Raw genomic sequence first — 20,041 nt, forward strand, 5'->3', positions numbered from 1 at the left:
ATTGCATACAATATTTCACTGGAAAAATGTTCAGTGGACATGAGATGGATTTCTTATTTGGAAAGGCTAGAGACCTGTCAAATCCAAAAATGCTAGAAGCATGCTTTAGGAGATTTAAAAATAAGGGATTCTTAAAAGAGGATCTAAGCAACAGAGCAAGCAGAAACTAAGACCAAGCCTTCAAAGAATCCATGAGCTACCTGGGCATGTACCCAAGAAGACTCTAGGATCACCTCACAATCCAGTCTGCATTTTTCACCATTCAGCTCTTTTTTAGGCCAGGATTCTAGAAACTGTTTTAATCTACATAAAATCAGTTAAGATTTGACCTCTCAGTTAAAAAAGGTTGTAAATACCCAACTGTTTGCATTGGAATGAAGCAACTTGCATTCTGCTTATAGACCTTTTTTTTTTTTTTAATTGATGGACAGATTTGAAAGCACTTATTCAGGCTGGTTTCAAAAGTCTGTACTGGACAGACAATCCACCAGACAGGCTATGTTGAAATTATGGATTCCAGAACTTTCAGATTCTGTAGTAATTTGTGATAGACACATCCTACAAACTGAGGTTCATATCTTGGTGAAGAACATACTTTTCTGTTTGCATTGGAATTTAAATGAAATATATACTAAGATATTCATCTTATTTATGAAACAAGGCCATCTTTCACCTCACTGCCTTTGCAGAGTGAGACAGTTCACCCCCCAAGAACAAGCAATGCTGGGAGTCATAGAATCATTTCAGTTGGAAAAGACCTCTAGGACTGAGTCCAAGCATTAACCTAACACTGTCATATTTACCATTCAACTGTGTTCACAGCTACCACATCTACTTCTGACTTCTCTGCCCCTCTCCCCTCTCTCCTGCAGTTGGTGAGTAGCAGTGGGATCGATTACAAGGCATTGAGAAAAATCCATTGGCTAACTAATTTTTCTCATGTCCCTGATGTTTTCAAAGCAAACAGAAGGAACTCTCCTAGCCTTAAGTAAGTCCCATGCTCCTATTTCACACTACATTCTCGTAGGTGGGGATGCAAGTAAAAAATAGGAATGATCCTAAAATAAAGGCACCTGGGTTCTCTGAGGATGGCTGCTACTAAGCCATTACACAACCTTTTTCAGTCTCCAGTAAAGAAAATACCAGGGAGTAAATCATGCAGCTTCAAGACTATGCTTAGCCAACATACAATCATCCTGCGTCAGTTTTATGTTCGTGTACATATACTGTTATAAACTGCAAAATATTTAGGCAAAATCTACCTAATTGAATCATGCTAAAATAGCCCCAGGAAAAACTATTACAAATTATTTTGTGTTTGCCAGGGGAAAGATATCAGCAGATCTACAAAATGTATTCTGTTTGCAAAACAACAAAGCAGCAAAACCATAAATCAAATGCAAATCTGTAGATGTATTTCCTTTGGGGTAATTAAATCATATTCTCCTCTTGCTTTGGGATGCCCATGTGGTTGTTTGCTTGAGCACTGCACCACCTCCTTACCATCTTTCCAGGATTCCTATGGAAAATGACTCAGACTCTTGAGTAGAGTCTCTTCCTGCCCATATAAACACATATGGAAAAATATAACAAATAAATCATGTACTACATTAATGGGCACTCAGTGCTAGAGAAGAGTAATAAAAATCACTATTCTTGGGCCAGGTTTAAAATATAATTTGCAAGCAGCAATAAAGTATGCCCAGCTAGAGTTTGCAATGCTTTTTAGTAAAAATCTGTTCCCAGTTTAGATCAAAATATGCTGATGACACATTAATGGATCTGGCTGAACATATTCTTTGTATGTTTTTATTTCAGAAAGTTTCTTAGAACTATAGGTTTGATTATTTAGAACAGAACATTATGAAACCCAGTCACTCCCATTAAGTGTATGAATGGAAGTATTTTCAGGCTTTTTTCCCATTAGAAATAAATACAGTATAATGAATTGTGTAAACCCTTAATACAAATAATGTGTTTAATTGAATTCAGTCAGGGACATTATGTCCCTTATTTTATAGGCTCTTAGGAATTTAGACTGGTTTTCAAGCACGTGTTTATAAAAGTCACCCTACCAGGTTGGAAAATATTCTACTGTCAGATATTCCTAGAGGCAAAAAAAAAAAAAAAAAAAAAAAAAAAATCAGCTAGCCTACCTAAAAATTTATGAAGACTTTTCCACTGTAGAAGTAAGCATGTTAGGACTAAGTTTAACTTCACCAAACTTGCTGCTGTCTGAAAGGTTCAAGATTGTCAGGGATTAATTAAAAACATTGAACAAACCATCTTTTCCTGTTTGAGAACCTCTCTAATAAGGAGATACAGCTTTGTCACACTTTGCAATATCACACAGCAAGTGGATTTATTCAAAATTAAACTGTGACTGTTTAACCACACTACCTATTCCCATCAGAACATGCAACCAGCTTCAGACAGCTCCTTCCTTTCCTTCCTTAATTCTACTAGTGAGGCAAGGAAGAAGTCTGACACATAAAATGTTTCCTTTAATGTTTTCGCACTTATCTAAACTTGATCGTAACTTGACTTGCAGAGCCCTGTTTGTTTGATAACAAGCTTGTCATCTTATATATAGCTCTTCAAGACTAGAAAGAAAACAATTCCCGTCTCAGAGGAACAGGAATCATTCTTTTGGCTCTGTTGTTCCTTCACTAGGTTTGAACACCACCTGGTGAGGAGCTGATACAGCTGCTTCACCATGCCCTCTCTCCTTAGCCTAGTGCTGTATCGGCTGCAACAGTTTTCTCAGCAATTTCAGAGTACTTGACAGAGGAAGCCAGCAATGTTATCTGCCTTTTACAGAAGAAGAAAATAAAGCACTGGGAAGTGAAATGGAAGATCACTAGTCACCCATGAGATCTGTGGCCAGAAACATAAGCCCCAAATCCTAAGACCCAATCTGAGTCTATCATATCCAGGATAGTACAGCCCTTCCTGTGAAGAAGCTCATGTTTTGGTGCAACCTTAGACTGGAGTTTGCCCACCTCTGCATTTATGTAAGTTTTACAGCCGTGAGAAAACAGAACTCTGTCTTTTTTGCTGCCAGAACTGAGGAAGGTGACACTTTTCTGCCTGGCAGTGGAAGTTGCCAAGGGGAGTCAGTCCAGTGCTGTAATCAGGGACATGCCTGGGCCTGGCTCCAGGGAAATTTGCCTTATGGCTCACATGACTATTAAAATTCCACTAAGGGAGAGTGAGTATAAGTAGATACAGAAGGAAGGGGACAACATCAAAAATAGTTAGATTAAGCTCAAAACAGCTCCCTGATATTGCTGAGTTAACAACTAGCAGGCCACCTGCATCAGAGGTCTTACACAATGACTAGCAGGCACAGTCCTCTGAAGGCAAATGCCATTATCCCTTTCTCTCTCTCTGTTATTTCAGCAAGTGCTGCCCAATTTAATCTGACAAGGCCCCTGTAAGAATTACCACTGCCAGCACACAAGAAATTACAAGGCTAAAAATAGTATTTTATACCATTGTTGTTTCATCTCTCATTTAATCAGTCTAGTCCCAAGAGCTATGAAGTCTGGTGCATTAATTTGTATTAACCACACAAACAATGCCAACATCACACAGATTTTGCTTTTTTTTTTTTTCAATCCAACAAAAACATTGACTGAAAACAGATCTATGCTTTACATCAGAGGAACTACATTAAAAATTATTTTTTTTTCCAATACCTGTCTCCCTACAGGTAGTATATCACACATAGGGTCCTGGCTTCTCCAGAACTTTTTCCTCCAGAGCTGGCACCACCCAAAATGCTGGATTTCCAGCATATCTTAAGGCAGCAGGAAAACAAGCCCTCCATGCTCTGTGTGTCCAGTTCACATTAAAGATGCTAATAATTATTTAAAACACACCTAGGATAATCAGAATATTTGGATTCTTAACTAAATTACATATTTCTTTGGGTTTGTTTTGGTGTTTTCATTTCATTTAAGGACTTCAGCTAAAACTAAGGTTTTCCGGTGTAGCTGTACATTTTCAAAATTACTTGACAAGTAAAATCATATTCTCTCTGCAAATGCAAATAATTTGTAATTTTTTTTTACCACTTGCATTACATTTTAATATTGTTTTATTTTAGGTTTAAGTCTATATATGATCTGGATACTTCTCGAAGCATACACACTGGTTTCTCAGATGGAGGTCACTGAAGACTATGGAAGCACAATCATCTATTTGCATTTGTCACTTTGCAAAGACTATTTAGAGAAGGGTCATTTCTTGCTGCACACATGAGCAGCTCAGAACCTGAGCTTTTTGGTCATTAGGCTGCCAGAAAATTAGCTAAACAGGCTGTATCTGTCCAATGCCTTGCAGGTCCATTATCCCCATGACCAGTGAATACTTCTTGCCTCTGCCAGAAGTGGCTCTCTCTAATGTGCATCACCAGACTTGGTATTATGCATTCAGAGAACAGCACCAAATGAAGGAAACCTTTAATTCTCTCTAGAACGGCACTCTAGGACTGAACCCAAGCAAAATAAATGTTGCAGGTTGGAAATCATCAGTGTAGTATAGTAGCTGCCATCTTATTTTATTCTCATTAAAGGGATCAGAGTTGCTATGAAAATATGAGGTTGCTTTCCTTAGAATTTCTGATTTCTGAAACCTACAATATCATTACTGTCTTTCAGTTTTTTCAGTGCACAACATACCAGCTGGAACATTTCTGTCTATGCTGTAGCACTGAAACAACACCCTGGGTTACCCTTCCTTGCTTTTATTACCAACAGGATCCTCCATAAATCATACACTGTAATTGCTGAGAAGTATGGAACAAAAGAGGAGGTCATCATCAGTCTGCAACCTTCTTTTTCTCCTCCGTATGTCACTGAAGAGCTTCATGTACTCCTTGTAAGATTTTGTGTTTTCTGTCTGCATACATCTATCTGCACACACCCTTCTGTACAGAGTACTAATGATGTGAAGGTTGTTGAGCTAGTCCAACTAGCTTTCCTGGCACTTGCTGTCCTCGACCATAAGTTATAGAAAGGCATCTAAGCACCCAGTATGGAACATGTTGTCTCTGCTTGATGTAACATTAGCATTACTGCTGTGATCTCCTCCTATTAATTATACCATATGGCTGGGTCAGGGGTTTCCACATCACAACAATGGAATTTAGACTAAGCTACAGCCAAACTATGTAGTTTATTGAAAAATAATGTTACTTTGCATTCCTTTGTAAGACAGAGAAAGCTCAGGAGAATTCACATAGTAACTCGTACCTTAAATTTTCCATCTGATGAGAATATGCTAACCCATTTGTTGTCATAGTCTGCAATAATGATGTCACCACTGGGATGCACAGCCACTCCTGTTGGCCGCTGCAGCTGGCCAGGAGACCTTCCTCGTATGCCAAAACGGCTTTTGAACTGACCATCATTGGAAAATATCTGTAACAGAAAACAGGAATTTTAAAATTATGTCCACATATTACCATCACCTATTTCTTAGAGCTTAGATTTTAGCAAGTCACTAATCAACACTATAGTCAGGAAGAGAGAGAGCCACATGAAAACCACTTTTACACAGTCCATATTTGAAAGTTATATATCTAATTTAAGAAGACCTTAATTAAAAAAAAAAAAGAAAATCTTATTGCACTGTTTTTTCAGTGATCTCAAAGTACTTCACAAACATTAATGAATTAGCTTCTCTCAGGGGGGAGGGAATGGTATTATTCCCTTACTAGAAATGAGGAAACTGAGGCACTGAGTGACTCGGCCACAATCAAACACTAAGTCTGTAGAAAACATAGGAATATGTCCAGTGGTTGTGTCCCCAGACCAGGTAACTAGACACTGACGTTCCTCTGAAGAGGCTGCAAATTACAACGCATGAGGGTGCTGATGAATATTTGATTCTGTCTCTTTGAAAAGGCCTGGAAATGAGTTCTCACAGCATGTGGCTTGCTGGTTCTCCCATACAAGAACAAGCAACACTCTACTGCTGCTGTGTTCATTGCTACCGCATGGCAGCCTGGAGAGTGATGACAAATTGTTAATGGTAAAAAGGATATATGGCAAACAAAAGAAAAAATGCAGCTTGGTTTTCACATAGGTTTCAGAAGCCAAGAAATTATGGGTGTTGGGGTGCTACCACAGAAAAGATTTGATTATATCAGAAAGACAAGTCAGTTAAATAGACTAAAAGCCACTTGAAAATGACATCTACTTTTTTTTTTCATTTGTACTTCCCTAAAAATTGTATTTGTGGCACCTTGCTCTAGATTTACATCTGAAAACATGAGAGTGATAAAATTTACAATGTAAAATTATATTTACAGAAAGGCATTTTTCCAGACTATTGCACAACTTATTTTTTCATTCATTGCCAAACATCATAAGAAAGGGAAAAAACCTCTGATTATATACTAGATATAGTATAGATCTGAAAAAGATAGCTGCAGGTTATGAAGATGGAAAGTTAATGGATGATAAATTAAGCATCCCTTGTATTTTCTATATCTGCCTGAATTGTACAAAATGTGTCTGAGACTAGAAAAAAGGGAGAGGTGTGGGGGCAAGGAGAAAAACACTGAAAGTGGCATATTCTCATACTTGCACACACTGGTTGTTACTGTCTGCTATTAATATTTTTCCATTTGTAGATGCAGCTACACCTTGAAGATTTGTAAATTCCCCTTTGTTTCTTCCTTTGGTGCCTAAAATTGAACACAAAGCACATGAGAAATCAAGTTAGACAGGACTAATCAGTTAGGACCCAAATGCCAACACATGCAATTATTACATTTCTGATCAAAGGATTTCTATTTTGAAGAGTTCTTCTCACTGCTACAACTTCAAAGAATCCTCTCAGTAACAGATACACAATTCTACTGACAAGACAGAATGGTTTAAGGGACTGTTCTCACTCTTCAGCATGTGTCACCCAAGCCCCTATTAACATTAATTGCCTCTTCAGCCTTTCTAAATCAGTGCTCACAAATTGCCTCTTGCATGAGGGAAGCAGTAAAAGGTTTTTACATAAGCAATGGACTTTTTTAAACTGCAGATTTTTATTCTACTGAAAGGGGGAGTACATGGGAACATACAGAGAGGGGCTAAGATAAGAACTTGGACAGATGACATGGTTTTAGCTAAGTCTCCTCAGTGAACAGATGGGATAGAACATATCACTTTGGATGGAGCTGTTTCAAGACAGGGAAGTTTCCTATTCCCTCATATATAGTTTGCAGTCATAGGCTTCAAAGATTCCCTTAGCAGGGAGATTGAGATGAAGAAATAGCTTTGAACGAATGGGACTTGTGGGCCAATGAAGACCAACGCCTGGAGACTGAATGCTTCTGGGGAGACCTTGGATTGTTCTAATAAAGCAGTGTCCACACACACGAAAGTCTCATTTTAACCCAGGATAAATGCACTTGTGAGTTACATAGAACTGTAAGTCTTTTACCCAGTGGCTTAAGGTGATAAGGAGTTGTAAAATGTCAAATTTTCACAAAAGTTCATTAACTTTAGGTGGCTTATTACCTAGATGTTTGTTCTGAGACATTCCAAGGGGCATCACAGAGCAAAATGGTGTCTTTAAAAGATCAGCCCCAAAGTGGCTGGTCCAAATTACACCTGGAACACAGGAACAGGATCCAAAGTCCCTATTTGTTTGTAAAGGAGGCTCAAGGATCCTTAGAAAATACTCCAGTTATGATCTTGGACTCCAAGGTTATTCATAATAAATGAAGGAATCCTGAAACAAACAAAAAAAGCCCACCAAACAACCACCAACTCTCTAAGCTGTCCTTTCGAAGACATGGATACAGTGCTGTTTTTCCCGGTGAAACATTTTTACAAACATTCACTGCCTGTGTATCAGGCATTAATTGGTTCCAATATATGGTTTTAACTGAAAAACTTGTATTTCATTTTAGTCAGTCCAAAATATTCTGGAGCACAGTGATTCCAACTGTTCTGACTGTGACACCTAATATGAGACATATATATCAGCTCTAATCTGTATTTAGCTTTCATCAGGGAAGTGAATGCTTGTAACAACCCTTCTTTCTTCTGTGGTGATGGCTGTGGGATACATATTTCCTGTCACTGGCTAACAAGTAACATTTAATTTCTCTGCACTCAAAGCTGCAGAAATGTCCCTTTGTTTCAAGACTTATTTTCTTCAACTCCATCCGCTTCATCCTCTAAATGTTTCTCAGTTTTTGTACTGCAAGGGAAAAGTACATATTCAGGGAATAGTGAGTTACATACCAATTATATTACCCATACTTGAGTTATTTCTGTTTATTCTTTTAATAAGCAGTGCCTGAGGGATGCATGCAGCAATTTTTTTTTCCACCATATGCTAATGATAAGTTTCCTTCTTGCTTCTTAGCCAAAGAGAATGGATGAAAAGAGAGAAGCATTCCTTTTACTACTGAGAGTAAAGGGAAAACATTTGTTAGAAAAGAGGAGGCATAAGCTAGAGCATCTGGAACTAACTAACACAAACTTTATGGAATGTATGCTCTTTAGCCTTAGAAAAACGTTCTTGGAAGTCAAGGAATTTTGTTTTTAAAGATAAGAGACACCTATATAAAGAGTTACTCAGAGCGTTTTTCAGTGGAACCTTGTAAATATACATCAAAGGAAAAACTGAACAAATTGCCCAGGAATGTCATAGCACAGTGTGTAGATGAAATTCAACTCCATGCAATGTCCTTGTATCTAGCACTCTGCAGGTATTAAACCTATCACCTAGCTCCTAATCTGCATGCAGGCCCTTAGACAGTCCCCTCTGCAATGGCAGAAATCCCTCCGAGGAGAAAACTTACTTCCTAATGTATGTTCAAGAGGAAATCAGATAACTTTGAACTTTCCATTTTGAGTAATTCACCATGCCAGCAAAGATCTGAAGCCAAGTGCAGGCACTTCAGATGATGAGAGGAAAACCTGTAGGAAAGCGTGTCAGCCTCTGGAAAAGCAGGCTTTTGCTACTGACTCTGCAATACCAAAGGATGATAGCTCCCCTCTGTAAGCAGAATTTCCTTCCTTATGAACATACCTGCCTAAGAGAGAGTCTTCAGCAAATCTTTTACTGCAAGATACTACCCCCTGTATCAAGGCATTTCATGTTTTGTCTTTTCTCCATCATGGGCAATCATATGTCCCTCCTTAGCCTAGGGAGGCACCAACATTTCAATTGCACAGGGCTGGAACCAGTAGGAGCCTCATTCCGGTGTTTCCCAAGCAGTCTGGTTAACAGATGAAAGCCTGCATCTTTTGTGCCCATCGTTATCTCCCTGCAGTTCTGAGTTAGTGCAGAGCACAAAGGAGGAAAAGACAGATTTTACTACAAGCTGCTGGGGACTGGGAGAAAACAGGAGAGATTTCAAAAGGAGAAGACTGAACAGAGTTATTGGGAAGCAGATCTGTGGCCTGTGGAATATCTCCTTTTATACCATTTTTGTATACAGATAATGATCAGATTTGTTTTAGCCCTATCTAATTCCTTCTGGTATTACTAAGCATAGCCTGCACAAACCAATTAATTTAGCTTTCAACAAAGAAAGTGTACATTTTCTGCTCAAGACGATTCTAGCACACATAAAATGCTTCATAATTCAAATCTTTTACTCTTGAGCAATAGAGGTTATACTGAGTCTCACCAAAAAGAAGAAAAAAAAAAATCTAAAAGCCCAGTAACAATGATAGGAGATGTTAAAAATAACATCATGTAACTGTAATAAGAATCTGCTCTTGAAGTCCTAGGATTCTGAACAAACTTGTATAATGTATATTTTTGATGCTCATAGTAAGAGAAGGAGTATTTTTTGCTTTCCACATTTTACCAATATGAATAATAACCCCCTGCTTGTTAACCTAGATTCCCCAGCTTCCAAAAACATAAAGAAAAAACATGTCAGTGTGTCCAGGAGGAAGGGAATAGATTTAGAGACAAAATCAAATTGCAGAAATATTACAGATTATTGGGAGACTTAAGAGGTTCTAAGTGGCCATAACCTGTTGTGTAGGTACCATTTCTTTCTTGCCTACAGCACTTCAAATAATTTTTCTTGGACTCTTTCCTATGTGGTACAGAAAAAAATAAAAAGGGTAAAACTAAACAGCATAGAAAGGTCTACATACATACTGCAAAGACAGGCATCAAGGAGTTTTCTTGTTTCCCAGTTTCATTTTTTTTTCCTCAGAGTGCCAAAAGATATTTAATCAAATCTTACACATTATGAGGCTGTGATGCCCCCTCTCATAATAGATGCAGCTGAAACAGAAAAGTCTCTGTAGTAAAACTGCACTGAATTTTTAACCCTATGTGTTTGCTGTAAAATGAATGTCAGTCTTTCTAATCCAAGTTCCAAAATAAACTTAAGTTTTAAAATCACTCTGCTGGTTGAAAGCACATTGTTTGTAGCTTTAAAGAGGAATGAATAATTCAGTAGGAACACTGGCAGATATGCCCACACACTGTTGGTAGTGAAGATGGACTGATTTGTGTTAATTTGCTTTTACATTGCATCAGCCCCTAAAAGCTTGGCCAAGACCACCTCCAAGCCCTGCTTGTGCAGCAGAGCCCCTGTCACCACAGACAGGTACACACAAGCCTAGGGGTAAGAGCAAATCAGAAGTTCTTTGCTGCCACAGCAGCCAAACCTCAAATAACAATAGCCAAATCCAGGCCAGGTCTCTGTTGACAGCACATCAGAACTATAATGGGGGCTTTGCCAGCAATGTGGCATCAAGAGTTCTTCCCTCCCTGTCCAATACAGCTATGACTGCAATGCAATGTAGGTCTGGCAAAATGCCACACTGTCCCATCACAATGCCATAGAGTTCACAATGAGCATCAGAGGGATTGGAGCTAATAAATGAGAAAAGGAAAGTCAATTTTCCTATTACTAGGCATTCCTATTTCTACAGCAGGAAGGCTTGACCAAATGACCCAGTGTGGTCCCTTCCAACCTGATTTCTTTTGTTATTCTGTGAAACACTCAATCAAGAATCCCTTTGCTCCCTCTAAGCCTGCTTTTTAAACTGCACTAAAGCTATGATTACATAGACCTTGTTTGTGATTTTTTTAATGTGAAGTAAATTCACAGTAAGGCTTCTATTTGCTTTCAGCATTTATCACAGACCAGAAGATGACATTCACACCTAGTAAGGAGGCTGACAGAAGTTCTGTTAAAGGCTTTTTTTTTTCACATTAATGTACCAGCTAAACTTAGATGCTCAGCTACATGACTGAACAGACAACTAAACAGTCCAACGAAAAGGAATATTGGAAAATTGAGCTTTCTAGCAGAGGGCCAACTCTCCATCTGGCTGTATCTGATGCCAATTCCAAATATAAGTAAATGAAGAAAAAAAAAAAAACAGTTAAAGTGGGAAATAGCACTACTACTGCTAAATGGTGTCAAAGAACCCAGTCACGAAAAGTGCCAAAAGGGGAAAACTACTAAGTCACACAGCACAGCCTGGCAGAGCTAGAACACAAGATGGGGTCCTGGACAGAGCAGTTGATGACAACCATGCCTCTTAACCCTTCTTCATGGAAGACACCAGGGAAGGGGGAAGTGACTCACACTGTGAATGCCCCTCACCTGCTCAGCATGGGTCTAAGGCACAAAAGCAGGGTAATGAAAGAAAGACTTCCCTCTCACTTTAGTGAGAGGAACTACATCCTACCAGTTGTAGTTGTAGCAAAACCATTGGGCAACAATTATTTTCTAGATTATCATAAGAACATTCTTGTTTGCATTTGTATAGACTTAAGGACATGCTACGCAGATCTGCATGTACACACTCTTAGAGATTACACCTGGTTAAAAAGAATAATAAGTTGAGGATATAAATTGTTGAGAGAAAAAAAAAAGAGAATACAGAAAATACTCTGCTCCTGTAAATAATGAATTACAGAAATGTATGAATGTGTAGTCAATAATTTGACCGTGGAATGTCTGAAGAGAACCACATGCCATTTTAAAAACCACAAATAACACAGCATTGGCAGAAGATACAATGCACACATCCCCATGAACAAAATGCACTAATGTTGTATTAATGCTATCTCTTGTTAATACTAGCAGAACAATCCCCTGCTAGCAGCTGATCAATTTATTTGTGCATAAAAGCCCATACATCAGCATACATACAACAGCACACCCCACAGACTTGGATGCCCAGAGGAATATTACAGTGTGATTCTCCAACACAGCTGTACGAGCTTCTGGCAGGCCAAATAGAAGATTTTTGTTGCCCAGTTTAAAATACAGGGCCAGGGCTGTTAGAGGAATTCAACAATGGGTTCAAAACAGAGATACACAGTAGTGTTGGAGAACAGTGATAAACTTTACATTACCTCATCAACAAACGAACCAAACATTAACTTTTTGAAGTGAACTGAAACTAGAAGTAAATGAACCCCATGAAAGCAATCCTTGTGAAAATATCAGGAGTTTTACCTGCCTCAATAATTTTGCATATTTTCTAAGAGTTTAAAACCTTACAGCATCACAGCTGTGACCTTCAGACAATGAATACATAAGCCCAAAGAAGCCCAGAGGAACATCTCTTATGTAGGGTCATTCTATGAAATGAGTAGCTGAAAACTGAACACAAAATATTACTCTAAGCTCTGTTTTTTCTATAAAACAGTGATCCATATATCCCAAATGTGGACATTCCAAGAGATTTCATGGAGCAAAGCTCTGAGACATGGATAGCTCTTGTTCTAATGAAATACATCTTCCTGTTTTGCGTGGTGAAGAAGGGGAGAAGGTAGAACTCAAAAATAAAGCACATGGTCATGGTTGCATCACAACAGAACTAAAAGGCTCTGCACTTCTGGGAAAACATTTAAGACTTCTAGAGTTCATGGTGTGTTGGAGAGAGCAGTTTAAACAAAACCACCTAACAAACAAGACCACTACCAACAAAAGCCAAACCACACCACTAGTAGCCAAGCCAGAAACTGCTCACTAGAAGCAAGGGTTACAGAAGCAAAATTTATGAGCTGAAATTACTTTAATCCATACCAAAAGCTTTGCAATATGAATATTAATGATTTTTAAAATATCCCAAATCAAATGTATCCATTTCTCAACTGAAATTCCAATTCAATATTTGCTGCAAACTATTTTTGAAGTGTGTACTTCCAAAATATACATATAAACAAAAGTCAAGAGGCTTAATGGTATTATCAAGTTGCTCTACTTACAGCTTTAGCTTTACAATAACTAAACTTCTTCATTCTGTTTCCCTGAACTATTTTTAAGTATGTCAACAGGCAGCCAAGTCACCTACCTATTCTGAAGATCAAATCATCTTCAATGGGATTCTCTTTTCTTTTGCCAGTGCTGTACATGCTCGCAGGTCTTTTCACAGCCTTCTGCTTCACATGACCACTGCCAGGAGATTTAACACGTCTCTTAACCCCTTCAGTGGTAGGAGACACATCTGCTGACCTGACCACTTTAAGTTTGAACGGGCTGCCCTTGATATGTTGATCATAAAGTCTCAGTGACAAAGTGAAGTCCCCTTCTTTCTGAACAGTATACAAAAATTCGTAAGTGCCGTTTTTGTTGTCAAGTATTTCTCCGTCCGCCACACTGCCATCAGGCGTGCTCAGTTCAGCAGTGAGGTAAGCATTCCCAGATTTACAGAGCTCCCCATCTTTGTCCTTGGTCGTGATGGTAACGGACATGGGCTGTCCAATCACCGTCTGCCTCAGTCCCTCACCGGTGGCAACTGTTTCAGAGGCAACAGCGTTGGTAGTTAAAATAGTCCCCAGGTTGTGAATGGACTTCTTCAGGCCTTCTGTTTCCACTATAAAGTCCAACTGATCATTTTCTCGGGGCTGCAGCGGAAAGTCCCGCTCGGCCAGTTCGTTCAGCTTGTCACTCATCTGCTTCTTCACCAGCAGCACTTCAGTTTCAGTGCCATGGTTGAGGGCTTGGGCTGTGAAGTTGCTGCAGCTTTTAATGCTTTCCTGTCCTTCTAGTAAGGTATCCAGCTGTGTCTGGAGGACCTGTGTGCATTACCAAACACCAGATTAGCATCATGTTACAAGACCTATCCCAAGAAGATGTAGCTTCTAAAGGTCTTCGTAGGAACCAAATTTATAAGGTCTTATTCTAGAGTTTAATTTAAACCTTAATTTTAGAAGAAGTAGCACACTGATTGCCAACCTGTATTTAGAATACAATACTGCAACAAAAAAAATACCCTGGTTTGGGCGTTCAAGACTTTACAGGCCCACAGTCACACTAGATTGAATTATTGCCCCATCTGTCTTGTCTTGTTTGGGTTTATTGTTTTTTTCTGTTTTGTTTTGGGGTTTCTTTTGTTGCTTGGTTTTGGGTTTTTTTGAGCAAAAGCCCAGCAACAAATGTAGAAGTTTGAACTCTACCCCATCTAACTCTCAGCAGTCACAGTTAATGAGACAGTTACTAGAAGTGAGTTGTGTTCACAGATGCAGAGATATTTTGCAGTCATGAGGTCCATTAATAAGAGAGGCTGCAAGAAACTTCTTGATACTGTTTCTTGAGAGCCAAGGGAATCTGTGGGTTACTCCTCTGTGGAGATGAAGGCCTCAATACCTGGATGCACATCCATCCTGAGGAAAAGTGGGATTCCTGAACTAAATAAATGAAGAAAGAAAAAAATCTCCCTAGCAGAAGGTAAATTGATTTCTCACTTTCAGCAGGCAGGAAAGCAAAATATACAGAATGGGTTGTGGGTAGTGGAAAGAGCTGGAATGAGTACCCAGAAATGTTGGTGAGCAGCAAGTAGCCACTACATACTTAAGACTATGAAAGAGCTTCTATTATAGGGTCAGTTCTGGCCCTCAGTGTAATATCCTTAAAACAGTATTGACCTCAAAATTGCTAGGTGTGGGATGGGAACGGGGCTAACTTTTTTTTTCTTAAAAAAACAATTTTGCAATGAACTGGAAAAAAGGATCCCTGGATTACAACAACCTAGCAGAGACATTCATGACAGTCAAGAAAACATTGCAGCTGCCCCCAACAATCTCCACTGATAAAATCCCCAAATGAAGGTACTCAGTCACACAGTTGGTATGTTTTTCCTGCACAGAAGAACTATGGCACAGACATGACTAGATTAGAGAAGTTGTTTTGTTAACCATCACTGGAAAGTAAATATTTTTGAAATATTTCAATTGATGTAAAGTAAACTTAAAGACTGGGTGTATTTATTGCTATGAAATACTCCTCCCTTGCTGAGATACTCTATGTAATGACACTGAATTCTAAAGGTATTTTTTTCTGAATTTTCCAAAGCTTTAAAATTTTCATCCACAGGAGAAAATCCAGGCTCATGTGTTACTGCTATAGGAAAGTGATAGCAACACAATATATTTTGCAATTAAAACAGAATGAACAAATTTCAAGACTATACTGAAATTTCAAGTCATCTGCTTTTCTAGGCACACAAACTTCTCAGGATGGAATACAAGGCATTTCTAATCTGTTTGTCTTCATTCAAAGACATAAATAGCATAGAGAGCATAGTCAATAAGGTCCCAGGATGACAAAACCCCATATGCTTCAGATAACAGCCCACATACTAAAAGAAAGACAATTTGCAGCTATGTTTTAAAATGAATACTTTAAGACAGTTTTCTTTCATTGTAAAAATGGAAAATATTAAATCCTAACATAAATAATATTTAAAATGCACGTAGAGTATTTTACATCTTACACTCTTTCAATCCATTGGACAACAAACTGAACTGCCAGCTTTTACTTCGTAAAGGATAGCCTTTTAAATTTTTTATTTTTTAAAAGTATATGATAAGAATGATTGTATTTGCAGAACTACTAGACATTCAAAAGTAATATCCAATTTCAGTTGGGGTTATTTTTACAAACAGGGTAGATGCCTCTTTTACTGCTTATGTACAAGTTCATAAAAATTTGATTCTCTAATGCTCACAGTTATTAAATTATTTTAAATCTCTTTAAATAACAATAAGATAATTTAACATCATATTCTAGTTTTTGTAGACTTTGTACACATAGAGAATATATTTGTTTGCTATGGAAGTAAGTGCGACATCTTGAATACATTGTGACATCACGAATACATTTAGATGAACCTGGGATCTTAGTCAACATTATTGATGCTCTCTGTAAGCTGCTGCTTAGCTCTGGAGTTGACTAAATTCTGTGCCCCAACGGTTTTGGGCTCCCAATGTTCCTAAAAGTATGTATGTTGTGCATGGTAGAATTCCTCCATTTCCACAGGCTCTGCAATTCAGCACCTTTCTAATGATCTAAAAACATCTAATGATGTTTTCAAGCCTATTCAACATCCAGAAATGCAGTATTCCTCCACTTCAGACATCTGGAGATGCTCAAGCTGCTCAGTAATGGCACTCTTGAAACTCCAATTATTGATGGGATTTTCTTTTAAAGGCAACTTTCATGGAGAACTCTTTCTTTATAAAGCAGAGAACTGATGCACAGGCAAATAAGGACTAAATTCTTTCATCATCCTGATTCAGACCTAATGATCCTCAAAAAAATCTCTACCCACCAGGCTACAGGCTTTGCTTTGGTTTCTGTTTTCTTCCTCTGAAGCTTGGTCTACAATATAGAGGGAAAACCATTCAGATAGAAAGTAAAAGAGTGAATACAGCTCTGCAATCTATTACTCTCCTCATTCCCCTAAGAAAGTGCGATGTCCCTCCAATCTTTTTGTATTCCAACAGGTGACATCTAACATGAAATAGCTTACCACGCACTGTAAAGAAAAACAGTGCTTTGAAGCAAAACAGGCAGCCTTACTCAGTTCTTCAGGATAAATTGTTTGGCCTGTATCTTCATGCTCATCTTACAAGGCTGGGCACCCCCAAGTAAGGTTCTGCAGCACCTGATTTCAGGAAAACAAATTTCTCTGGATCTCAGACATGATTTATCAAATTGGCATCCTGCATCATTTGTAAAAACTGGCTGATTAAATTAACAGCTTTGCATTGAAACAAAACATGCATCTTACTTTGTGTTTAAGGCCATAATTCACTTCCAGCTCCATGAGCAGCACACTCTTTCGCACATTTAAAGTCTTCTGGAGTTCATCAAAAGTGGAATGAATGTCATCTACAATGCTAGCCTTTTGGTTGGTTAACTGGTGTATGATTTCAGATATAAAATGAAGTGCTGAGTCAATCTCTGGAAGCCTGAGGGAGGAATTAAAGTACAAAGATTGCTGTTTCAAAGGTCGTTAAACATTGGCCCTTGCCCTGGTATCTTTTGATTAAACTCTCTCAATAGCAGACTGTCTTTAAATTTGGTCATTTCCCAGAATTAAGTTCATTCCTTTTATAACCACACAGTGGGTCTGGTCTGATAAAATAAGGCTAAGCCACAGTCCTCCCCTGTGCAAATCCATTAGACTTTAAGCATTGCCAACAATGAGGCCTTGGATCCTCTGTCCTTTATGCTATATATCTACTCAAGAAGATATAACCAGATTTATCCCACTTATCCTTTTTTTTTTAAGCAATTTTGCACCATAGTGTTTGTACCAGTCTTTTTAACAACCAGCATTATTTATTTAGCTATTAAATTGGACATTAATACTGTCCATGATTGGACAGTAGCTTCCTCCTTCGCATTTTATGCCCCTTCTTTGCACAACACTTGCATTTCTAATGGCCTCTGTTTTGTTAAAGACAGATAGGAATCTTTTGCTCTTTTTGCTCACCCCTCAGTACATCCCACTCAATGGATTTTTTGTCCTTATGTTAGCCTCACTATCCCCATTTCCTAGGTAAATATCCAAGGAACCAGCACATTAAAACATCTACGCCGGTCAGCACAGGAAGCTTGTAATAAAATTGAAAATGGAAAAGTGTCAGTGGGGTCTCCATACCTTTTGTTGACAGCATCCAATTGAACCTGGAGGGAAGCCTTGTGTTGCTCCACCACATCCTTGAGCGGTACCGTGGGATGCTCTGCATGTTCTCCCTCTGTGCACTCCCGGCACATGGCTGTCTCACAGGACTGGCAGTAAAACTCCATCACCTGGAAAAGTGCACAGCTCTTCACTCAAACATGGCAGCAGTAACATTACTCAAAGCACACATTACTGAGTCTTGAACTCATTTATTAGCCAAGCTCTGAGAGAAAGCTTCTGTTTTCTTATGCACCAATAGTTTGCTGCCTAAAAGATGGCCGTTATTCTTACACATTTTATATCAAAATGCTCATTTAAAAGCATTTTATTCTATCATAAAGAGTCAGAACAGCAGCCTGTGAAGAACACTAGACATCATTGCTGGCCTTAACATCATCTTTATACTGTGTAATAGTAAACTTTGGTGTTTCTCTTACATACTCCATGAAACAACTCAAAAAAACAGGCAGTCAACTACCCTCACTAACTCAATCCTTAGTCTTCCCATAGGGTCTGCTAAAGAAAGTGTAAACTTAGGCTGTTTTTCATAACAGGGCCACTCTTGAAACACAAACTCAATGGAAATCACCAAACAGCAAGTTTATTTGCTAGAGGAAAGCACCCTAAGTGAATCAACACGCTGCAGGGAAAAATCGCCATATCCCATTACTAATCCCTTAAAACCATTAAAATCTCATTATCTGAGATTGTAATTGGAGTGCTGATCTACACTTGAAAGAGGAGGAGATTGTTTCAACCTGTTAAGTACCCAGCAAGATGCTCTTTAGAGATAAAAACAGATCTTTACATGTATAGATAACCCAAATTCTAAACATATTCATGAAGGGAAAGAAACAGAGAAGTCCTGTGCCCAAAATCACATGTTAGTCAAAATAATGCACATATATGCAAATCTGGCATGAGACTTTCTTTTACAGCTAGGAAGTCCTTGGGCACAAAGCATTTTAGGCTTATTAAAAAGGATATAAGGAGGTTTTAGTATATCCTTCAAAGCAAGACATTGGCAGCTCTTTTGCATTCAGAGCACAGCATCAGAATCTTGAATAATTCAGCTGATGCTTCTGGCACTCAGAACGTCTTGCACAAAGATGGTTGTGCTGGAGTCGTTGGTTGATGAGATGGTTGTGTAGAACCAGCTGTTTTAAGGTGAGCAGAGGGATTTGTAACAGTACCGTGAAAAATAGCTGGCTGCTCTGAGGCATCTTGAGAATTAAGGAGGGGGAAGCAAGAACCATGAACAAGGCTGTTAGCATTAACAGATATTTTCCTCTGATAAGCTCCTTTCCATCTTATTCCCATTCTTCCCTCTTGTCTCAATTCACAAGATATGGGATTCACATGCAGTGAGGGTTTAGTCATTTGTCAGCCACTCACGTAAGCTGAGAAAACTTAAAAGTTGATTCAAATAACCTGTGTAACATCAAATAGATCAGCAACAGGAAAAAAAAGTAGACCTTCAAAACAATGTCAACCCTCACGAACACTACTTCAGTCACTGTGAATTTAGCAGTCTCATTGTAGTAGATCCTCCGAGGCCTGATAGTTACTTTGGTAGGCACTGTGATGTGATGCATTCTTACAGTGCATAGAGGAAATCAGTTAAACAGAGGTTAGGATTTAAGTTCTTTTCAAAAGCTTCAAAAGTCTGCAATCAGAAGCAACCAAACAGAAGAATATTTTAATAGGAAATTCTGAAATCGTCTTATATGACCAAAAAACTAATTCATTTCTTTTGCATGTGTGTCCAAAATTCATCTTTCTGCCTCCTAATAATTTAATGCTTAGGTTCAAGATATTTCAACCAGCCCTTTATTTGTTCAGTATCTTTATCTTTGGATACAGTGATTAGAATAATTTAGTATTTCTGTTTTCTACTGACCACCCCATAATAAACATCATTATATTTGCAGCCACATATATAAGAAAGGAAGCATCTCATTGGCATAAAGGTTGTTCAGCCTAAACAACTTTCTTCCTCTTTATTCAAGCACCAGGCAAACACAGAAGCTCAAATGATAATAGCAAATATATCACAAAGACCTAATGTGTATCTCTATATAGAAATAGTTGTCTTTTACTTAAATTCAAAAAGT

General features: G+C 38.4%; 1 protein-coding gene and 1 long non-coding RNA gene across 14 annotated transcripts in view; one reads left to right on the top strand and one right to left on the bottom strand.

The window, feature by feature from the left end:
• Window positions 1–20,041, bottom strand: part of TRIM2 (tripartite motif containing 2) — an 88,659-nt gene that overhangs the window by 10,753 nt on the left and 57,865 nt on the right. For all 13 annotated transcript variants that reach the window (XM_068187258.1, XM_068187251.1, XM_068187255.1 and 10 more), the window contains 5 exons: window positions 17,904–18,055; window positions 17,028–17,208; window positions 13,308–14,031; window positions 6,594–6,697; window positions 5,259–5,426 (listed from right to left, as the gene is read on the bottom strand). In XM_068187258.1, coding sequence (XP_068043359.1) covers window positions 5,259–5,426; window positions 6,594–6,697; window positions 13,308–14,031; window positions 17,028–17,208; window positions 17,904–18,055 — 1,329 coding nt within the window. The remainder of the gene's footprint in view (window positions 1–5,258; window positions 5,427–6,593; window positions 6,698–13,307; window positions 14,032–17,027; window positions 17,209–17,903; window positions 18,056–20,041) is intronic.
• Window positions 16,156–16,488, top strand: LOC137472289 (uncharacterized). The gene is made up of 2 exons (XR_010998099.1): window positions 16,156–16,232; window positions 16,330–16,488. It is a non-coding gene; the product is annotated as an uncharacterized lncRNA (long non-coding RNA).

Source organism: Anomalospiza imberbis, chromosome 4, assembly GCF_031753505.1.
Source record: "Anomalospiza imberbis isolate Cuckoo-Finch-1a 21T00152 chromosome 4, ASM3175350v1, whole genome shotgun sequence".
Classification (NCBI taxonomy): domain Eukaryota; kingdom Metazoa; phylum Chordata; class Aves; order Passeriformes; family Viduidae; genus Anomalospiza; species Anomalospiza imberbis.